This window comes from Zalophus californianus, chromosome 1, assembly GCF_009762305.2.
Source record: "Zalophus californianus isolate mZalCal1 chromosome 1, mZalCal1.pri.v2, whole genome shotgun sequence".
Classification (NCBI taxonomy): Eukaryota; Metazoa; Chordata; class Mammalia; order Carnivora; family Otariidae; genus Zalophus; species Zalophus californianus.
This window is the reverse complement of record NC_045595.1, coordinates 152628365-152651929: the sequence shown is the minus strand read 5'-3', so window position 1 is coordinate 152651929 and position 23565 is coordinate 152628365. Positions and strand designations below refer to the sequence as shown.

Sequence of the window (23565 nt, the reverse complement as noted above, 5' to 3'; positions counted from 1 at the left end):
ATAGCCTGAATATAAATGAATGTCATAAAAGGGAAGAAGAGTTGTAGGTCCATGACTCTTCTTTCGTCAATTTCTATTATCTAAGTTAACTATTCATGAGACAGGACTCAGGATGGTGTTACAAAAAGCCTTGTGGGCTGAGAATGAAAACTTGGTTCTATTTCAGCTCTATCTGTAAATGTTTGAGTTACAGCCAAGTCTTTCTTTACCTCCTAAAATGATAAGGTTGAATAAAATCTCAAAGGCTCAGTTTAATTATAATAAATTCCATGGTTTGAAGAAACAAAAAAAGCTCCTATTAAATATACATATTTGAATTCATATCAGAAAATTTAGCTTATCACATATTTTTAGTCAGTAATAAGCTTACTGAAGCAGTAAAGCTTCATAACGGTAATAAATTATCTTTGGGAATGAAGGTATAATCATGATTACTATTCATTAATTTTCTGAGCATCATTTTCTGCAATAGTTAATACAAATTATGGGTCTTTTACCTGTAATTGGGTAGTAGCTTCTGTTTTCATGTACCCTAATTTATCTGAGACTCTTTGAGGCTGGCTAGCATGCCTGTGTTTATTTTAAAACACTTGTGAAATTAGCCAAATAAATCAAGTACTGCTATCTAATGTTACTTCCTTAACATTATCAGTCTCTAAAACATACTCTCATCCACCTGTGTCAGTGTCAGTCCCTTCCTGTCAAAGTATACTTTGCTTTTTCTGTCTTGGTATTTCCTATCAGCAATGCCTTTTGATAAAATTCCAGATTCCTACATAAAATTCTCAGAAGGAGTCCCTTGACATCTGTTAAAAAAAGGAAAAAAAAGTCTCTTAAAAAGAGGATAATCTCTTCTGATAGTTGACTAACAACACAGGAGTAAGATTTAAAACTATGAGCATAGGCTCACTGAAAGTGCTACCTTATTCTAGAAATCAAATATGTACTCAGGATGCTTTTCTACCCACCTCTTCTGAAAAGATTAACGTTTGAGAGGTAGCATGGAATGAACAAAAGTACCTGCTCAGGCTGGTTAGCGTTGGAGAGAGGAATGACCATCCAAATGACATTGAGGTTAATGAGGGCAGCGCTGGTAGTGAAGGTACAGGGCAGGACTGCCGTCTGGCCCCGGGCCACCTGGATACTCCCAGGGCTCTCGGAAACTTCCAGGGAAGCTGCGACACCTGCAGAGGAAAGAAGAAAGGTTATGTGCTCACCCTTTCCCAACAGACCAAACCTCTTGAGAAAAGGTTTGTGTGTTACGTTATTAGGAATGTAAGCAGACTAACATGACAGTCTTACTGAACAACTACTGACCAATCACTGACTCAAAATAATAAAAAATGTTCATCCCTTTATCTCTTAGAAACCACAAATGAAAAATTTTAACAGCTACTTACTTTATTTTGTAAGAAAGTAAGTAGCTGGTATTTGGCCAGATTCAAATACAACATGGGAGAAGATGACTGATAGGGTTTGAGCAAAATTGCAATGGTGAAGAGAGATAAGAAATTAATTTTTTAAGAGCATCATTACAATAGCACACTTAAAATTAAATGTTTACATATAAATCTAACAAAATATGTGTAAGATCTATATACTAAAAACTATAAAATGCTAATGAAAGGAATCAAATAAGACCAAAAATGGACAGATATGTAATGTTCATGGACTGGTAAATTCCATTCTCTCTAAAATGATCTATAAAGTCAGAGCAATCCCAATCAAAATCCCAGCAGTCTTTTTGTAGCTATTTACTAATTCTAAAACACATGAAAAGGCAAAGAACTAGAATAGCCAAAATAATATTGAAAAATAGGAACAAATTTGGAGAATTCACACTGATTTCAAAACTTGCTACAGAGCTATAGTCAAGACAGTGTAGGGCGCCTGGGTGGCTCAGTTGGTTAAGCAACTGCCTTCGGCTCAGGTCATGATCCTGGAGTCCCAGGATCGAGTCCTGCATCGGGCTCCCTGCTGAGCAGGGAGTCTGCTTCTCCCTCTGACCCTCCCCCCTCTCATGCTCTATCTCATTCTCTCTCTCAAATAAATGAATAAATAAAATATTAAAAAAAAGACAGTGTGGAACTAGCATAAAGATAGACCACCAGATAAATGGCACAGGATTGAGAGTTCTGAAATAAACCCTTATATTTTTAGCAAAATGCCTTTCAACAAAGGTACAAGACAATTAAATGGGGGAAAATATGTCTTTTCAATAAATGGTATTGGAACAACTCGATAGTAATATGCAACAAAATAACTCAGACCCTTACCTCAAGCATACACAAAAATCAACTCAAAATGTATCACAGACCTCAATGTAACAGCTAAAGCTATAAAACTTCTAGAAATAAACATAGGAGAAAATCTTTGTGACTCTGGTTTAGTCAAAGAAGTCTCAGATAAGTCACCAGGACCATAAAGCATAAAAATAAAATAAAAAGCTGGATTTCATTACAATTTTAAAAACTTCTGTGCTTCAAAAGATTTAATTAAGAAAACAAAAAGCCAAGGTACAGGCTGGGAAAAAGTATCTGTAATTCACACATCTGATAAAGGACTCAAATATAGAACATATAGAGAACTATTACAACTCAATAATGAAAAGACAACCCAACATCAAAATGGGTAAAATATTGGAATAAACATTTAGAAAAAGTAATAAGCACATGGAAAGATGCTTAACATTATTACTTATTAGGAAACTGCATATTAAAACCACAATAAGATACCATTACACGGCAGTGGAATGGCTGTCATCAAGACAAAACCAAGTTTTTATAAGGATGTAGAGAAAAACTAGACTCCTCATTCAACGCTGGTGAGAATATAACATAACAACCCAGCAATTTCACCCCTAGGAATCTACCCAAGTACAGTGAAGATATACATCACAGAAAGACCACAAATGTTCATGGTAGCATTATTGATATCACACCCCCAAACAGAAATAATAGAAATATCCATCAACTGGTTAGTGGACAAAAACAAAATGTGGTATACCCATACAGTGAAACATCACTCAGAAATAAAAAACCACAAGCTACTGATACAACATGGATGAGCTTCTCAAAACCATTTTGCTAAATGTAAGAAGCCAGGCATGAAAGACTATATACTGTATGATTCTATTTATGTGAAATGCCCAGAAAAGGCACATCTAAAAAGATAAGAAGCAAATCAGTGGTTGCATGAGGGATTGATGGAAATACGTTCCATGGAACTTTCTAGGATGATGGAAAACTTCCAAAACTGGATTGTTAGATGGTTGTACAACTCTATAAATTTCCAAAAAATAAATGAATTTTAAATGTGTGAATTTTGTGAAATGTAAATTATACCTCAATAACACTGTTAAAATTCAAAAAAGAAAATAGTTATCTGCCAGAGCCAAATCCTGGGAAGTGAAAATCAACTGTTATCTCTTCTAAAGAGAATGCCTGTCCCCCTGGGACTACAGAACAGTATGGGACTAACAGGAGATTAAAAGAGGCCAGGGAGATCCAACAGAGAAGCTATTCTCATCATGAAAAATACATTATGCCCATGGCAATATCTCAAACTGTTTTACTTTGAAGTGATATTATCTTAATTCTCCAAAAAAAGTAACACAATAGCATACCAGTATGATTAAAATTAGTTTAAAAAAATAAATCTACATAACACCTTCCTTCTATAGAACCTCATGTTCTTCACATATAGTCTGGTGATTTCTCAGGAGTTAAATTTACAGGATAAAATGTTTCATAAAATATGCCATCTGTGATAGGATACAAAGCAGTTGATAACATCAGGAAAAGTCTCTAAGGAAAATAATATTAGGGAAAGTCTCTAAGGTTCAAAACGAAAACCTGAAGGAACCTCAAGCATTTAGAGGCAAACAGGGGAGGTTTATCATGGAACAGGCAATGAACCTGGGAATGAGTGATCTTAAAGGGTAGAAGAGGGTTAGGGGAGTGAGTCTGTTACAATGATTATAACAAATGCCACTGGAGATGTTTTTAAGAATAAGAGTAGAAGCCAAACTGGCAACCTTCTCCAAATAATACTCCAAGAAGTGAAGGGAATATGTCCCCTTTAAACCAGACAGGATACTGTATACCCTCCACCCCCAATTCACTCATTTCACACTGAACTCACACAATCTTTCATACAAACTTAAAAAAAAAAGGCCAATGTAAACTGAGAACAAAAAAGAAAGATGTTGATGGGAAAACTACCAAAATGCAACAGGAGTAAATAAAGGAAGAGTAAACTCCTAGGCCAGGTGGGAGCTGAGGGGGAGGGAGCTGGTCGGGCAGCGGAGAGCAGGCCCTGGGGTGGAAAGAAGCTATCAAAGTTTGACTTCATCTCCTTCACGTTTCACAGAAGATGAACTCTGAAATCTCAAGTACTGAGATGGCTATAGAAGAAATATTCGAGACGAGGGGGAGAGATGTAGTTTGAAACCTGGCACCTTCATCAGCTCAGCTGTGTGGCTCCAAGTACAACACTTCATCTCTGATGCAGGGGCTTCATCTGTACCATAGGGCTAACTGTTCCATCACATCAGCAAGAGGGCATGATAAGGGCAGTGTCAGATGCCAACAGCTGATGATGCCAGCACTGCAAGTACTGCTACCGGCATACGCTACATGCAATGCTGACCATACGCCAAGCCCCACACTCAGCACTCTTTATAAACATATGAGTATGCACATACGTGCACACACTCATTTCATCCACACCCCAATTCCTTTCCTTAGTAACCTCCTACTCATCCTTCCAATCAGCTCAAGTGTTACTTTTTACAAAAGAGCCTTTCCTGACCCCTCAGCCTAGGTCAGGGTCTCATAAGGCAACGTTCCTTCCATCTGAGCACTGTCCAAACTTATAATCACACTTTCCTTAGTTTTCATATTCATTTCATTACTTAACATATCTTCACCAGTATACTCTAAGTACATTGAGAACTCCTTTATTTTTTTTTATAATTGTTAGCCAACATACAGAACATCATTAGTTTCAGATGTAGTGTTCAAAAAATCATTAGTGGCATGTAACACCCAGTGCTCATCACCACATGTGCCCTCCTTAGTACTCATCAGTCGGTTACTCCATCCCCCCACCCCCTCCCTTCTGTAACTCTCAGTTTGTTTCCTGGAGTCCAGAGTCTCTCATGGTTTGTCTCCCTCTCTGATTTTTTCCCATTTAGTTTTCCCTCCCTTCCCTGTGGTCCTCCACACTACTCCTTATGTCCCACATGAGTGAAACCAGATGATAATTGTTTTTCTCTGCTTGACTTATTTCACTTACAGTAATCCCCTCCAGTTCCATCTATGTCCATGCAAATGGTAGGTATTCATCCTTTCTGATGGCTGGGTAATATTCCATTGTATATATGAACCATATCTTTATCCATTCATCTGTTGAAGGACTTCTAGGCTCCTCCCACAGTTTGGCTATTGCGGACATTGCTGCTATGAACATTAGGGTGCATGTGCCCCTTCTTTTCATTACATCTGTATCTTTGGGGTAAATACCTAGTAGTGCAATTGCTGGGTTGTAGGGTAGCTCTATTTTTAACATCTTGAGGAAACTCCATAATGTTTTCCAGAGTAGCTGTACCAGCTTACATTCCCACCAACTGTGTAAGAGGGTTCCCCTTTCTCCACCTCCTCACCAACATTTGTTGTTTCCTGCCTGGTTAATTTTTGTCATTCTAACTGGTGTAAGGTGCTAACTCATTGTGGTTTTGATTTGTATTTCCCTGATGGCTAGTGATGTTGAACATTGTTTCATGTTGTCTGTTGGCCATTTGCATGTCTTCTTTGGAGAAATGTCTGTTCATGTCTTCTGCCCATTTCTTGACTGGATTATTTGTTTTTGGGGTGTTGAGTTTGATAAGTCCTTTATAGATCTTGGATACCAGCCCTTTATCTGTAATGTCATTTGCAAATATCTTCTTCCATTCTGTGGGTTGCCTCTTTGTTTTGTTGACTGTTTCCTTTGCTGTACAAAAGCTTTTTATCTTGACAAATTCCCAAAAGTTCATTTTTGCTATTGTTAACCTTGCCTTTAGAGATGTGTCTTGAAAGAAGTTGCTGTGGCTGAGGTCAAAGAGGTTACTGCCTATGATCTCCTCTAGGATTTTGATGGATTCCTGCCTCACGTTGAGGTCTTTTATCCATTTTGAGTTTACCTTTCTATATAGTGTAAGAGAATGGTCCAGTTTCATTCTTCTGCATGTGGCTGTCCAATTTTCCCTTCTGTTTTATTGAAGAGACTGTCTTTTTTCCATTGGACATTCTTTCCTGCTTTGTCAAAGATTAGTTGACCATAGAGTTGAGGGTCCATTTCTGGGCTCTCTATTCTGTTCCATTGATCTATGTGTCTGTTTTTGTGCCAATACCATGCTATTTTGATGATCACAGCTTTGTAATCTAGCTTGAAGTCAGGCATTGTGATGCCCCCAGCTTTGGTTTTCTTTTTCAACATTCCCCTGGTGATTCAGGGTCTTTTCTGGTTCCATACAAATTTTAGGATTGTTTGTTCCAGCTCTGTGAAAAAAGTTGATGGTATTTTGATAAGAATTTCACTGAGAGTGTAGATTGCTCTGTGCAGCATAGACATTTTCACAATGTTTACTCTTCCAATCCATGAGCATGGAATGTTTTTCCATCTCTTTGTGTCTTCCTCAATTTTTTTCACAAGTGTTCTGTAGTTTCTAGAGTATAGATCTTTTACCTCTTTGGTTAGGTTTATTCCGAGGTATCTTATGGTTTTTGGTGCTATTGTAAATGGAATTGATTCCTTAATTTCTATTTCTTCAGTTACATTTTTAGTGTATAGAAATGCAATTGATTTCTGTGCATTGATTTTGTGTCCTGCCACATTGCTGAATTGCTGTATGAGTTCTAGTAATTTGGGGGTGGAGTCTTTTGGTTTTTCCACATAAAGTATCATGTCATCTGTGAAAAGAGAGAGTTTGACTTCTTCTTTGCCAATCTGAATGCCTTTTATTTCTTTTTATAGTATGATTGCTGAAGCGAGGACTTCTAGTACTATGTTGAACAATAATGGTGACTGGGCATCCCTGACATGTTCCTGACCTTAAGGGAAAAGCTCTCAGTTTTTCCCCATTGAGAGTGATATTTGCTGTGGGTTTTTCATAGATGGCTTTTATGATATTGAGGTATGTTCCCTCTATCCCTATACTTTGAAGAATTTTAATCAGGAAAGGATGCTGTATTTTGTCAAATGCTTTTTCTGCATCAATTAAGAGGATCATATGGTTCTTGTCTTTTCTTTTATTAATGTGCTCTATCACGTTGATTGATTTCCAAATGTTGAACCACCCTTACATCCCAAGAATAAATCCCACCTGGTCATGGTGAATAATCCTTTTAATGTACTGTTGGATCCTATTGGCTAAGATCTTGTTGAGTATTTTGGCATCCATGTTCATCAGGGATATTGGTCTGTTATTCTCCTTTTTGATGGGGTCTTTGTTTGGTTCTGGGATCAAGATAATGCTGGCCTCATAGAACGAGTTTGGAAGTTTTCCTTCCATTTCTATTTTTTGGAACAGCTTCAGTAGAATAGATATTATTTCTTCTTTAAATGTTTGGTAGAATTTCCCTGGGAAGCCATCTGGCCCTGGACTCTTGTTTTTTGGGAGGTTTTTGATTACTGCTTCAATTTCCTTACCGGTTATTGGTCTGTTCAGGTTGTCTATTTCTTCCTATTTCAGTCTTGGTAGTTTACAAGTTTCCAAGAATGTGTCCATTTCTTCCAGGTTGCTTAATGTGTTGGCATATAGTTGTTAGTAATAATTTTTAATAATTGTTTCTATTTCCTTGGTGTTAGTCATAATCTCTCCCCTTTCGTTTATGATTTGATTTATTTGGGTCCTTTCCCTTTTCTTTTGGATAAGTCTGGAGAGAGGTTTATTGATCTTAATTCTTTCAAAGAACCAGCTTCTAGTTTTGTTGATCTATTCTGTTTTTCTGGTTTTTATTTCATCGATTTCTGCTCTAAAGTTTATTATTTATCTTCTCTTGCTTGGGTTAGGCTTTATTTGCTGTTCTTTCTCCTTTAGGTGTAAGGTTAGGTTGTACATTTGTGATTTTTCTAAGTTTTTGAGAGAGGCTTGGATGACTATGTATTTCCCTCTTAGGACCACCTTTGCAGTATCCCTTAGGTTTTGGTCCAATGTATTTTCATTATCATTAGTTTCAATGAATTGTTTAAGTTCTTCTTTAATTTCCTGATTGACCCAATCATTCTTTAGCAGGATGCTCTTTAACTTCCAAGTGTTTGAGTTCCTTCCAAATTTCTTCTTGTGATTGAGTTCCAGTTTCAAAGCACTGTGGTCTGAAAACATGCAGGGAATAATCTCAATCTTTTGGTATCAGTTGAGACCTGATTTGTGACCCAGTATGTGGTCTATTCTGGAGAACGGTCCATGGGTACTCAAGAAAAATAAGTATTTTGTTGTTTTAGGGTGGAATGTTCTGTATATATCTACGAATTCCATCTGGTCCAATGTGTGCTTCAGAGCTCTTGTTTCTTTGTTGATCTTCTCCTTAGATGATCTGTTCATTGTTGTGAGTGGAGTGTTGAGGTCTCCTACTATTAATGTATTATTATTGATATATTTCTTTATTTTGGTTATTAATTGGTTTATATAATTGGCTGCTCCCATGTTGGGGGCATAGATATTTTCAACTGTTAGATCTTCTTGATAGACCCTTTAAGTATGATATAGTGTCCCTCTACATCTCTTACTACAGTCTTTGGTTTAAAATCTAATTTGTCTGCCATGAGGATTGCTACCCCGGCTTTCTTTTGAGGTCCATTAGCATGGTAAATGGTTCTCCATCCCCTCACTTTCAATCTGGAGGTGTCTTTAGGTTCAAAATTAGTCTCTTTTAGACAGCATATGGAGGGTCCTACTTTTTTATACAATCTGAAACCCTGTGTCCTCTCATGGGAGCATTCAGCCCATTTACATTCAGGGTAACTACTGAAAGTTATGAATTTAGTGGCATTGTATTGCCTGTAAAGCCCCTGTTTCTACAGATTTTCTCTGTTTCTTTCTGGTCTATGTGATTTTGGGGGCCTCTCTTCACTTACTAAATCCCCCTTAGTATTTCTTGCAGGGCTGGTTTGGTGGTCACACATTCTTTCAGTTTCTGCCTGTCCTGAAAGCTCTTTATCTCTCCATCCATTCTGAATGACAGCCTTGCTAGAGAGAGTATTCTTGGCTGCATGTTCTTTTCATTTAGTACCCTGAATATGTCTTGCCAGCCCTTTCTGGCTTGCCAGGTTTCTGTGGACAGGTCTATTCTGATGTTCCTCCATCTACATGTAAGCAACCTCCTCTCCTGGCTATTCTCAGGATAGTTTCTTTGGCTGTAAAATTTGCAAGCTTCACTATTATATGTTGGGGTGTTGATCTATTTTATTGATTTTGGGAGGGGTCCTCTCTGCTTCTTGGACTCAAATGCTTGTTTCCTTCCCCAGATTAGGGAAGTTCTCAGCTATGAATTGCTGAAATATACCTTCTAGTCCTCTCTCTCTCTCTCTCTCTCTCTCTCCACCACCTTGGGGATCCCAATAATTCTGACACTGGAACGTTTCATGGCATCATTAATCTCTCCAATCCTTTTCTCATGTGCTAACAGCCTATCTCTGTTTTCCTCAACTCCCTTCCTTTCCATCAGCTTATCTTCTAGAACACTAATTCTCTCTTCTGCCTCATTTACCCTGGCTGTTAGAGTATTCAGTTTAGACTGCATCTCATTCATAGCATTTTTTAATTTGGCTGGATTAGATCTCATTTCTGCTCTTAGAGATTCTATATTGTCACTAAATGCTTTTTTTCAAGCCCAGCTTTATGATTGCTATCCTGAATTCTATCTCTGACATCTTCTCATGTCCGTATCTATTAGTTCTGTGGCAGATGACATTTTCTCTGTTCCTTTTCTTTGTTGAGAGTTCCTCCTCCTAGTCATTCTGTCAAGGGATGGTTGAGTGAATGCGCAGAGTCCAAAATATCAACCAATACCCAAGCAAGATGCACCCTAGCAAAATCTGGAGTGGTCAGAAGCCACCAAAACCAAACAAAGCCAAAATGAAACACAAGAATAAAATTTAAAAATTTTTTAAAAATTTTTAAAGGGGGAGAGGGACAAGGGTGCTGTAATCTCTCTCAGTGTGGACAAAGCAGGGTGTTTCAGTTGTTCCTGGGTGTATTTTGGTCTGTGTGCTAGAAGACAGTACATCCCAAAATTATAAGGAAAGTAAAACATGTATTTATATAAAGATAAAATTGAATAGAGTGAAAAAAAGGACTAAATTAAAGCATATATCTATAAAAAATATGTGTGAAAAAATAGAAGTTGAAAAGCGACTATGAGATATAAGTTGATATAATAAACATCTAGTTGAAATGAGGAGAAGGTAAAAAGAAAAAAAAACAGAAAAAGTGTAAGAAAAAGAAAAAAAGGAGAATTTTCATCTGAAAAATAAACAAGTCATGAGGCCACACCTGGAACTCAATATACAATTTTCCCCTGGCATTGGGATTTTACAGGCTTATGGGATCCATAGGATTGTCGTCCACCTGTTCTTCCAGCCTGTCTTCTGGGGGAGGGGCCTGCCGTGCTGTTTCTCAGGTAACCCTGCCTGTGCAGAGTTGCCCTGCCCCCTGTCAGGGGGATGGGCTCTGTGGAAACGGGTCCTCTATGTGGCTTTTGTTCCCTGGGGGCTTTCCACGCCTCTTCAGAGGATCAGAGCAAAAATGGCCGCAGCCAAACCTCTGGCCCAGAGCAGAAAATTCGCAGTCTGGCCTCTTCAACAAACCCTCCAGGACAAACAGTCTCCACTTCTGTATGCACCACCGAAAACCACAGTCTCCCACAGTGCGTGCCCACAGCAGCTCTCTCAGAGATCGTCCCAGGGGTCCCGGAGTGCCACCGCCCTTAATGATTCTAAAACCGCGAGCAGCTGCCAGCTCACGCACATCCCCAAAGCTCCTGGATCATGTCTGGGTGCCGCTCTAAAGTCCATTCTGGCCACTACCAGAAGCTCTGGTGAGGTTTTCCTGGTCACAGGCCAAAGTTCCAGATTTTTTCAGGCTGCTCAAGAGAAAGGCAATGGCATATATGGTGATTGGAGCTCAGAGTCCCTTCCTGGGCTCACTGACCATAACCTGCTTCCTGGCTCCACAACTCAGGCACTCTACCAGTTCAGGAACCCCCTTTTGCTCTGTGGTTCCTCCTATCCAGAGTCCACAATGCCCTACCTAGAATTCTGCCTTTTCATTTCCCGAGCCCCCTTCAGAGAGGGATGTCTCTCACTAGAGCAGATTTCTAAGAGTTCCAATTTTGCGCTCTGGTGTTATATCACTTTCCAGGAGCCAGCTTATGGAGGCTCCCTCCCCCTTCTGTTTATCTTCCAATATCTCCCTGCAGATTCATGACTCTGCACATCCTACCTTGCAAAAAGCAGTAGCTTTTTTGCTTGTAGAGATCCAAATATATATTCACACATCTCAGGCTGATTTCATGGGTTGAGTTCAAAATGACTTGATAGATATCCAGCTAAATTCAGGGGACCGGTTGAAACAGGGTCCCCTACTCCTCCCTCTACCACCTTGCTTCCTCCAAGAACTCTATTATTTTAAGAATTTAATAAAGAACTCAATAAATACATCTTACTGAATTGATCTAATGCAATTCCTTCAGTTTCCACATAAAAGACTATATACAGTATAGTATCTAGACCTAGACGAGACTGTCTAGTTTTGCCAAAGGTCTTAAGGTTAGGACCTGTGTCTTCTGACTTTCAATACAGAATGTTTTGTACTATGTCAAACTCCTCCACAGATCATATCTCAGAAAATAAATGACAATGTTATCACTTCTATTAAGATTAGAGTGAAGGGTTACTTCCTTACCAATAAAACTGATACTGAGCAATAGAAGCTCAATTTACTTACAAATATATCTCTTCTACTCTCAGTCTCTTTTAGATTTGCTTTAGAAATAAAGCAAAATCAGAAAAATCTCAATTAATAGATGGAAATATATGTGTAGTTTCCAGAATACCAGTGATCCACCCTCTGGGAATTCAGAGGTCTACCCCCACCTTCCTTCTAGTGAGATCTCATCAGCCAGCCCTCTTAGGACAATCTCTTTTAGATAGAAACATCTAACATAAAAAGGCTGTTACGTTCTTTAGCTACCAGGATTCTCTATGGAACAGAATTTTAAAAGAAAGTCATCCAAAACCCATCTATTAGGATAGCAGATACCAAAGCAAATTGTACAATACACTATCCTAAAGGACTCACGTAAAGAAAATGGCTGAAAACCGGCTACCTAACTTTCAGAACTACACGGCCAATAAAGAGGTCAAGAGTGAACATCTGCAGAGAGTCTCTGAGGAGCCTCCTTGAGGAGGCTTCCTTCCTTCACCTCACAGAGCTTGGTGAGCTACAAGTCCCAGCCCTTTCCCACCCAACAACAAGGCCTATATTCCTGGAATATGTCAGGGCCAAGGACATCTGAGAGTTCCCAATGGATCAGATGTGAAAACAAAAAGAGCTGGTGCAGGGCCACCTTCGATTGTCCTAAGAGGGCTGGCTGATGAGATCTCACTAGAAGGAAGGTGGGGGTAGACCTCTGAATTCCCAGAGGGTGAATCACTGGTATTCTGGAAACTACACATATATTTCCATCTATTAATTGAGATTTTTCTGATTTTGCTTTATTTCTAAACTCAGAGTGAACAGAAGAGTTGTGTAACCTGCTTACGTTTTCACGTCGAAAAAGGAGAACTGGATCTTGAATAAATGTAAAGAAATCTGGAAGATAAAGCTGCTTTGGGATTGTGTCTCAGAATTCCTATTTAACATACTGACTAAACTGAGTACAACTGAAAATTTCTTAGAAAGAGTAAGAAGGAGAGAAATGGGTATTTTTCACATTTTAAATGACTGATTTTTTCTATCTTATTAAAGAATCAACTAAAAACCCCCATTTCCTTTTAGAGTGTATTTCCATGTTTGAAATTCTAGGCAGGAATTTAAACTTTAATGCTAAATATTAGATTAAAAATTCATTTAAAATACCTTACAATTTGCAATATTTACATGAGAAATGCATAATTTAAGAGCTGGTTTGGCAACATTTTTCAAGCTTGAATCTTTTCTTAGTACTTTCACCCAAGAAAAAAAATTAAGTCAACTCATGAATTCTGAATGATTCTAAGCAATTAAATAAGAAAGACATAAAGCACATGGCCCTGTTTCCTCTGAGGAGCCGAAATCATAAATAACAGTTGTCTATACTCTTTCTTTAGGCCCCTGTTTCCCAAGCTTTAAAGCCAAAAGAAATTCACACTTTTCTCAGACCAAGAATTACCCGTTAGAGGAAAAGAAACTGGCAGCAAAGAATCCTCAAAAGTCCTAAGAGGGATCATCCACACTGTAGCCAAGAGAACAAAGGACATTTTACAGTGACCTGCAGACTCAGGGAACATGAAACATCCCTTGCAAATCCATCAGAGCCAGAACAGCTGAAGTTCAGGAGGAGGACTGGCACAAGCAGTCCAACTGGGATTTCAAAACACTGATATCTATGGAGCATGTACTCCTGTTTGAGGATCAGCCCAACAGCCAGGCTACTTCCCTCTGAGAATACAGTCAGCAAAGGATCAGAAGGATGTGATGGTATTTTGGGAGGACTATGTTGCCCTGTCACCCAAAATATTAATATCAGCAGTCACAAAATCCTAATTGGCTTATATGATTCCCCTGTGATTTCATAAGTGCTATTTCTAACATATAAAAATGTAATATAAAATTCATTTAATCCATGCAAATTCAGTTCTGTAGTTCCAGGAGACTAAAATAAATGTCAAAAAATAAAAATTCTACACTCCTTGTTTTCTAAAGGAAACTATGGAATAGCACAGATCTTTAATATTGCAGTGATTTTTAAAACAAATCACTTTCTCTTCATACTGTAAGCAAATTCCAATTAGATGAAATAATCTACTATTATAATTGTTATTATATGATTTTTTAAAACTGCCAACTGAACTAAAAAATAATGTTTGTGTTAGTTGACATTAAATTATATTTTGGCCATCAACACAGTACTAAACTAAATGAAGAGTAAATATCTGGTTAATTTGATCAATTTAGATGGCTTTATTTATTATACACTGGTCATCCATATTAATCAATTTGTAGGATCACTGCCAAATCTCTACTTCATTTGATGCCATATCAAATGATATACTTTATTGTTGATATACAAAGGAAAGCTACTGTAAAATTATATAACCTTATCCTCTGGTTAAAGCAGGGAATACTCCTACATAGTCTATGACTCATGGTATTGCAGTCTTGTATTTTCATGGTTTTATGGTTCCCCTTCAGGTATTATTACAGTGCCTTCTCATTAACTTCTCCTTTTCAACCACAAACATTCCTTAGGGACCATACCAAGGGCAAACAGCATACCAGGAGACCTAGGTATTGAAATTATTTCCTCAGAGCAGACCCCAAGATGAGACAGAGGGAGCCCAAAGCCCTGTACTGAACCAATGCTCATGGTCTACATTATCACTCCCCTTTGTCACTTTGCAAATAATCAAAAAGTATATACATCTGCCTAGTTGGCCCCGTCATGCCATGCCATATCTATTATGTGAGTGATTTAACTCAACAACAGCTCCTAACACTTGAGGTGAACTTGATCAGAATCCTCTACAGCAAGTCTCCCATTATTACTGACCTCTCCTGATTTCATATATGGCTTCGGGAATAGGTATTTAAGAATTCTCTTACAGGGGTGACCACAGCCTGGCAAGGCGACAGATCATTTACATACACATTTTGTTTGGCCAATATTATATGACTCACTCAAAGTTTTTCAATACTTTGAATTACTTACAATTAAATAACACAAAACTCTTAATAGATTACCACTTCTCTTGAAAAACTGTAAACATTAGTAACATTGGGCCTGCATTTCACATGATAATTAGTGCTGCCCCTGTTAGACAAAGCATGAGCTCTCCATATTGCCAGAATCCCCACAATCCCCAAACCCCTATTACTCTACAATATGGCCCACTTTACTCAGTTAGGATACCTGCCTGACTCCTGTGGGCATCTGTGTTTGCAAACCCTTTTGTAAAACTAAGTGAGTAATGTGATTATAATTAAGTGTTTAAAGAAGCAAGACACAAAAGCAGAACCAGGTTTTGCAATGTTATGATGGGACATGATATTACGACAACACCAAGGCCACAATTCCCTTCAGGGAAAGCAGAATGAGATAATTCCTTACCATGGGTTACCATGGTTTGTGACACAGGATCTCATTCACATCCTGGCTACAAGTGATTGCACCAGGAATGGGCACCTGACCAAAACTGTCACCTACAGCCTGGACAGTTGTTTGAGAGATAATTATCATGAGATCCTTGTCAAAAGATACTACCAAATACAATGGTGCCTGGCAAATCCAACAGGACCTTCCTTCTTGGTGGGGAGTTTGAAAAAGCAGCAGCATGTGAAGAGAAGAGCTAGGTCACTAAAGTAGGAATAAAGAAGGACATTAAATAATGATAAAGGGGTCAATTCATCAAGGACATAATGGTCTTGTGTATGTACCTAACAACAGGGTCTCAGAGTACATAAAGTAAAAACTGATAGAATTGAAAGGAGAAAAAGAAAAATACCAATCATAGTTGGAGACTGGAACACTCTTCTGTCATTAACAATGACACAGAACAAATTCATAGAATAGATAAAAGTCAGTAAAAAAAATCAGTAAAATACAGAAGACCTAAACAACACTACCAATAAATAATTTAACATAACTGAGATTTTTTAGGACACTCTACTCAACATCATGGAATACACATTATTTTCTAACTACAAGAAACATTCACCAAGATAGACAATATTCTGAGTTACAAAATAAACCTTAACGAATTAAAAGAATTAAAATCATACAAAGAATGTGAATTAAATTAGAAATTCAATGACAGAAAGAAACCTAGAAAAGCATCAAATATTCATGAAAATCCACTTCTAAATACCTCACTTCAAAGGTGAAATTACAAGGAAAATCAGAAAATATTTTGAATTACATGAAAACGAACATGCAACATATCAAAATTTATGAGAAGCAAGCACTACTTAGAGAAAAAATAGCATCTAAATGCTCATATAAAAAGAAGGCTTATAATCAACAATCCAAACATACACCTTAAGAAAGTAGAACAAGGGATGCCTGGGTGGTTCAGTTGGTTAAGCATCTGCCTTTGGATCAGGTCATGATCCCAGGTTCCTGGGATCAAGTCTTCATCAGGCTCCTTGCTCAGTGGGGAGTCTGCTTCTCCCTCTGCGCCCCCCCCCCCCGCATGCTCACGCTCTCTCTCTCTCTCTCTCTCTCTCTGACAAATAAATAAAATCTTTTTAAAAAAGAAAGTAGAACAAATTAAATCAAAAGCAAATCAAAAGAAGAAAAAGTATTAAGAGTAGAATTCAGTGAAAATAATAAGAGTAAATCAATGAAATCAAAAGCTGCTTCTCTTAGAAGGTCAATAAAATTGATAAATCTCTAACCAAACTGCTCAAGAATGAAAAAGAAAAGATACAAATATCAAAGAAGGGACATAACTACAGATACTAAAGACAGTGAAAGAATAATGAAGGGATATTATAAATAACTTTATGCTAACATATTTGGTAACACAGATGAAATGAGCAAATGCCCTGAAAGACACAAAATGCCAAAGCTCACTCTAACAGATATAGATGGCCTGAAGAGCCCTTGGACCATTAAAGAAAATTAATTTCATTTGTAGTTCAAAATCCTCCCCACCAAGATAACACCAGGCCCAAACAGCTTCATCAGTGAACTCCGCCAAACATTTAATGAAAAAATAATGCCAATTCTATATATAAATTCTTCCAGATTAAAAAACCCTCAATTTATGAGGCTAGCTAACATTACCCCAATACCAAAATCCAACAAAGACAATACATGCAAAGAAAATTACAGACTAACATCCCCTCTAAACACAGACATAAAAGTCCTTAAAATATTAGCAAATTGAATCCAGCAATATACAGAAAGAATTAATCATGACAAAAGTAATGTTTATCCCAGGAATGCAAGGCTCACTCATTATTTGAAATCAATATAACTTACGTGTCAACATACTAAAAAAGAAAAAAATATATATAATTTTTTTCAATAGGCACAGAAAAATTGACAAAAATCAGTATCTAGGGGCACCTGGGTGGCTCAGTCAGTTAAGCATCTGCCTTTGGTTCAGGTCATGATCCCAGGGTCCTGGGATCCTGCCCCATATCGAGCTCCATGCTCAGTGGGGAGTCTGCTTCTCTTTCTCCCTCTGCCCCCCCCCATGCACACACACACACTCTCTCTCAAATAAATGTTTTTTTAAAAAATGAGTATTCATTATAAAATATTCATTTTAAAAACTCTCTTCAAACAAGAGAAGGAACTTCCACACACTGGTAACAAGCATCTACAAAACAAAACAAAACAAAACAAAAAACAGCTAACATCATATTAATGATAAAAAGACAACTTTTACTAAATGGCTAAAGTTGCTTTCTTACGATCAGAAACAAAGTAAGAATGCCTGCTCTCACCAGGTCTATTCAACAATGGAGGTCCTGGCCATTCCAGTTAAGGCAAGAATAAAGGGGAAAGGCACATAAATTGGAAAGAAAAAAAGTAAAATTGTATTTATCTGCAGATAACACAACCATCTACATTAAAAATTCTAATAAATCTACAAAAAAGCAACAAATTAATAGCAAGGTTGCAGAAGTCAAGGTCAATATACAAAAAATATACAAAAATATTTTTATACAATAGCAAATAAATTTTGAAAATTAAAAATTTTAAATAATACCACTTATAGTAGCATCAAAAGACAAAACATTTAAGGATAACTTTAATGAAATATCTGTAAGATCTATATAATGAAAATTACAAAACTTTTCTGAGAGAAATTAAAGGACCTAGATAAATGAAGAGATAAAACACAGCCATTAATCAAAAGACTTAAATACTGTTAGATATCAAGTCTCCCCAAAGTCATATACTGATTTAGTACAATTCTAACCAAAATTCCAGTGAACTATTTTGTAGAGATAGTCAAAATGCTTATAAAATATATGTGTAAAAGCAAAGATTAAAATAACAAAATTTTGAAGGGCACCTGGGTGGCTCAGTAGGTTAAGCATCTGACTCTTGATTTTAGCTTAGGTCATGATCTCAGGGTCATGAGATGGAGTCCCACACTTCAGTGGGGAGTAGGCTTGAGGATTCTTTCCCTCTGCCTCAACCCCACACTCACTCTCTACAATAAATAAATAAATCTTTTTTAAAAATAGCAAAATTATGAAAAGGAAAAAAAAGTTTGAGGACTTGTCATATCAAATTTTAAAATGTTCTATAATGCAAGGTAGCCAAGATAGTGTGATATTGGCACAAGAACAAACTTAGTCCAGAAATAGATCTACACATATATGGCCATTTCCAACAAAGATGTCACAGATGTTCAGTGGGAAAGGATACTGTTTTCAAAATACAGAGCTAGAATACTGGACCTACAAATACAAAGATATTAATTTACCTTTACCTTATACCTTTATATAAAAGTTAACCTGAAATGGATCAAACAGTTAAGTATAAGAGTAAAAACTATAAAATTTCTAGAAGGAAGCACAGGAGAAAGTCTCTATGACTCTGAATCAGGAAAATACTTCTTAGGATACAAAATGCATGAGTTATTTTTAAAAATAATAAATTAGACATTCAAAATTAGTAATTTCTTGTTTTCAAAAGATACTGTTAAAAAAATAAAAATACCAGCCATATTTTGGTAGAAATTAATTTCAAAACACATTGGGGGGGGGCACCTGGGTGGCTCAGTCGGTTAAGTGTCTGCCCTCGGCTCAGGTCATGCTCTGGGGGTCCTGAGATGGAGTCCAGCATCAGGGTCCCTGCTCAGTGGGGAGTCTGCTTCTCCCTCTCCCTCTGTGTGCGCTTTCTCTCAAATAAATAAACAAACTTTAAAACGCACACACACACATCAAGGACTTGTAATAATACAGAAACAGCTCCTACAATTCAATAAGAACCTAATTTTTTTTGAGAGGGGGAGAGAGAGTGAGGGAGAGAGAGGGAGAGAAAGAAGGGGAGCATGCTTGTGAATGGTGAGGGGTGGAGGGAGAGGGAGAGAGAGAGAGAACCCCAAGCAGCCTCCACACCCAGCACAGAGCCTGACATGGGGCTCGATCTCATGAACCTGAGATTGTGACCTGAGCCGGAATCAAGAGTGGGATGCTTAACCGAATGAGCTACCCAGGCACCCCAAGAAACCAATTTTTTAAAGGCACCATAGAAAACATACAAATGAGTAATAAGAACATGAAAAGATGCAGAACTTCATTAGTCAACAGAGAAATTAAAACCACACTGAGGTATCACTACAAGGAGTTAAATTAAAATGACTGACAATACCAAGTGTGGACAAGAATGCAGAGTAACTCAAGCTTCTACAGCTTTCTAGAGGGACTGTGAAGTGGTGCAGATCTTTGGGGATATTTTCACAGTTTCTAGGTTAAGTAAGCACTTAACCATACTAACCAACAATTGCAATGCTAGGTATTCATCAAGAGATATAAAACCACAAAAACACCTATATGCAAATTTTCATAGCATCTTTATTCACACTAGCCAAAAAACTGGAAACCCAAATGTCCATCAACTTACAGATGAATAAAACAACTTTGGGAAATTACTCAACAAAAAGGGACAAACTACTGACACATGCGACACAGATAAATATCAAAGGCAGTATGCGAAGTGAAAGAACCCAGAAACAAAAGACTATAGACAGTATGTATCCATTTTTAAAAAACTCTATATTATGGAAAAGATAAAACTGCAGCAGCAGCAAACCCCATCCGTGGTTGGCGGGGGTGGGAGCGAGAGCGGAGGCGGAGAGGGGGGTGGGCAGGGAGAAGGACCGCGCATGGCATGAGTGGAGTCTTTGGGGGTGACAGAAATCTTCTACATCACAACTGTGGTGGTGATTAGAAGACTGTAAACATTGGTCAAAACTCAACAAACTATACATCTAAAAGGGGGGCGAGGTATTGTATATAAATTGTACCTCAATCTGATCTTTTCTTTAATTAAAAAAAAAGGATGTTGGGAAGCTCTCAGCATCATTGAAATGCCTAAGGAAACAAGCTCAAGGATAAACTTCTAGGAAAATATCCAAAACTATGCTGTAGAATGGGCCTGATGAGAAAATTGCTGCAACTGTCCCTGTCACCAAACCCTAAGTGCGAGGACCCTACCGCAATGACTAATGAGGCCAGCTCTCTATCTGGCACTCAGCCCAGCAACACCATCACCCCCAAAGCCATGCTCTTCTGCAGCTATCCAGGGGGCTCAGTCCAGAGCCCGTTTCTCACACTGTCCTCTTCCAAATCATGGTCTCACCTCTGTGCATCTGACTGGAGAGTCAAAGTCCAAGCTACGAAAGAGGCTGGAAATTTGAGTTCACACTTCTAACAGTGGGAAGTGGACATATGACCTAAGAATTTCTCCAAATATAGAAATACTATTCAAAATAGGATGGCCGGACAGTAACAGGACAAATGGTAAGTGAAAACATTAAAGGCTGTTTCTTTCGTTCTCCTCCCCTTCCCCTTCGGAGCCTGTCTTGGTCAAACCCTCTCTTGTTCCTGCCCTCACAGGCTTCTGCAAGGTGGAAAGCTGAAACTACTCAAGACAACAGGCTTCCTGTCTCTAGTGAAAGCCTGCACTCGGCGAGGAAACCATGCTGGGGGAGAGGAGCTGGGAGGGCCCCCCTCCACACTTGCGAGAGGAGAGAGAGGGCTCCTGGGAAGGGCATGGAAGCTGGCCAAGGTCCTGGAGAAGAGGACCAAGGGAAAGAGCAGTGCTTCCAAGAGGATGGCTGCTCTGGACATCAGGCCCTGTCCTTCCAAGGCTCCTTCTGCTGTGAGCACAGAGGCTGCAGGGCAAGACTTCAAAGGACCCTGGTGGTTCAAACGTGAGGAATGTAGTAGCTACTGCATGGAAGACCAGAGGGGTCTCCCGTGTTTTGGGTCTGTAGGAGACCTTGCTGTGGAGGGGGGGGGGGTCCCAGTAACAACTGATAGTAAATTTCCTGCCACAATGGTAAGAAGAGCTTCAGATTTGTATTCAACTGGACCTAAAGAAAGTAGATGAATGGACAAACCTCATAAACCTCTGTGGGTCCTAGGAATTATAAGCATAATTTTAAAATAAATCTAATGCCCTAAAGATTATATGAAGGACTTAAAAAAAAAAAATCTCAGGCGCCTGGGTGGCTCAGTCGGTTAAGCGACTGCCTTCGGCTCAGGTTATGATCCTGGAGTTCCAGGATCGAGGCCCACATCGGGCTCCCTGCTCAGCAGGGAGTCTGCTTCTCCCTCTGACCCTCTTCCCTCTCGTGCTCTCTATCTCTCATTCTCTCTCTCTCAAATAAATAAATAAAATCTTTTAAAAAAATAAAAAATAAAAAATAAATCTCTGCACTTTCAAATTTCAGAAATCCCTGTCCAGAGACAGGGCAGGGCATGGGGAGAGAAAACTGACATTCCATGGGCTATGTTTTCAGTGTTTCAGGATTGCCATTTATCACAGGGGTAACTCTCTGGCCAAATTTCAACTTGCCAGTGACTAGCCATTTTCAGGGGGAAAAAAATCAAAATTCTTTGTTGTTTAGTTTTCTGAAGAACTTCTGAATATCTAGGTTTTTAACCTGGACAACGGCTAGGGTAGGAAGAATGTACCTTTCTTCCCTGGCTTCAGTTTTGCTTTGTTTTCTAAAGAAATTACAGAGTACTTTATATTTTGGTAGGCCTTTCTGACATCATGACACTATAGCTGAATGCCAATATCAGTCTGGTTAGCAAATTGAAGATTTATACTGGGAAATACTAACTAGAGTTTCCAGATGGCAAAAGGCCAAATAAATGGCCTCTACTGTTAAATACAGCCATGTACTCTCAACTTCACCACCTGGCTGAACACAGCTTCTCTCGGCTATAATGAGCAAGCGCCAGTTGTTTAATGAAGCATTCATGTGATAAGAGAGGCTAAATCAACAAGTAGAGTTATTTATGAATAAATAAAGCCATCTGAAACCATCAGGAAGGATGTTATATTCTGAAACCAATTAAATTCTTTTTTTAAAAAAATGGTTCTACTGAAATATTTTATTCTCATTCACCAATAACACTGCCTCCTTCCAAAACTAAACACTATTTTTTAAAATTTTCTTGATCTTGTGAATTTGTCATGACTAGTTTAACTTTTAACTAGTTTAAACCATTCTCCAATGTATACATTTTTCAGTGTATACAACATGAAAAATAAAAAATTTGACATATGGAAATAGGATAAACAAAATGAAAGGACAACCTCCTGAATGGGAGAAAATATTTGTAAATCATGTATCTGATAAGGGGCTAACATCCAAAATACATAACGAACTCATACCACTCAATAGCAAAAACACAAACAATCCAATTTAAAAATGGGCAGGGGGACCAGGGTGGTGCAGTCAGTTAAGCATCTGACTCTTGGTTTCAGCTCAGGTCATGGTCTCAGGGTTGTAGGATGGAGCCCCACATCGGGCTCCACACTCAGTGTGCAGTCTGCTCAAGGCTCTCTTTCCCTCTCCCTCTGCCCCTTCCCCTGACCTGTGTTCTTTCTCTCTCTGCCCCTCCCTCCCTCTAAAATAAATGAATAAATTTTAATTTTTTTAATTTTTTTTAAGATTTTATTTATTTGACAGAGACACAGCGAGAGGGGAACACAAGCAGGGAGAGTGGGAGAGGAAGAAGCAGGCTTCCCGCTGAGCAGGGAGCCCAATCAAAATGACCCTAGGATCATGACCTGAAGGCAGACACTTAACAGACTGAGCCACCCAGGCACCTCGAATAAAATTTTTTTAAAAAATGGGCAGAGGATCTGAATAGACATTTTTCCAAAGAAGATATACAGAAGACCAACAGGTACACGAAAAGATGCTCAACATCACTGATACTGGGAAATGCAAATCAAAACCACAAGGAGATATCATCTCACATCTGTTAGAATGGCTACAATCACAAAGACAAATAACAAGTGTTGGCCAAGATGGGGTGGGGGGGGAACCAAAGGAAACACTTGTGCACTGCTGGTGGGAATGTAAGTTGGTGCAGCCACTGTGGAAAATAGTATGGAGGTTCCTCAAAAAATTAGAAATGATCCAGCAATTTCACTTCTGTGTGTTTATGCAAAAAAAAAGAGAACACTACTTTGAAAAGATAACATGCACTCCCATGTTCACAGTAGTATTACTTGTAAGAGCAAGATACAGAAACAAATGTCCATCAAAGGATGAATGGATAAAGAAAAAGGGGTATGTTTGTGTGTGTGTGTGTGCACGCACATGCATGCG

General features: G+C 38.4%; 1 protein-coding gene across 4 annotated transcripts in view; it reads right to left on the bottom strand.

Annotated features, from left to right (window-relative positions):
• Window positions 1-23565, bottom strand: part of IGSF11 (immunoglobulin superfamily member 11) — a 200510-nt gene that overhangs the window by 23667 nt on the left and 153278 nt on the right. For all 4 annotated transcript variants that reach the window (XM_027586072.2, XM_027586071.2, XM_027586070.1 and 1 more), the window contains one exon: window positions 1021-1184. In XM_027586072.2, coding sequence (XP_027441873.1) covers window positions 1021-1184 — 164 coding nt within the window. The remainder of the gene's footprint in view (window positions 1-1020; window positions 1185-23565) is intronic.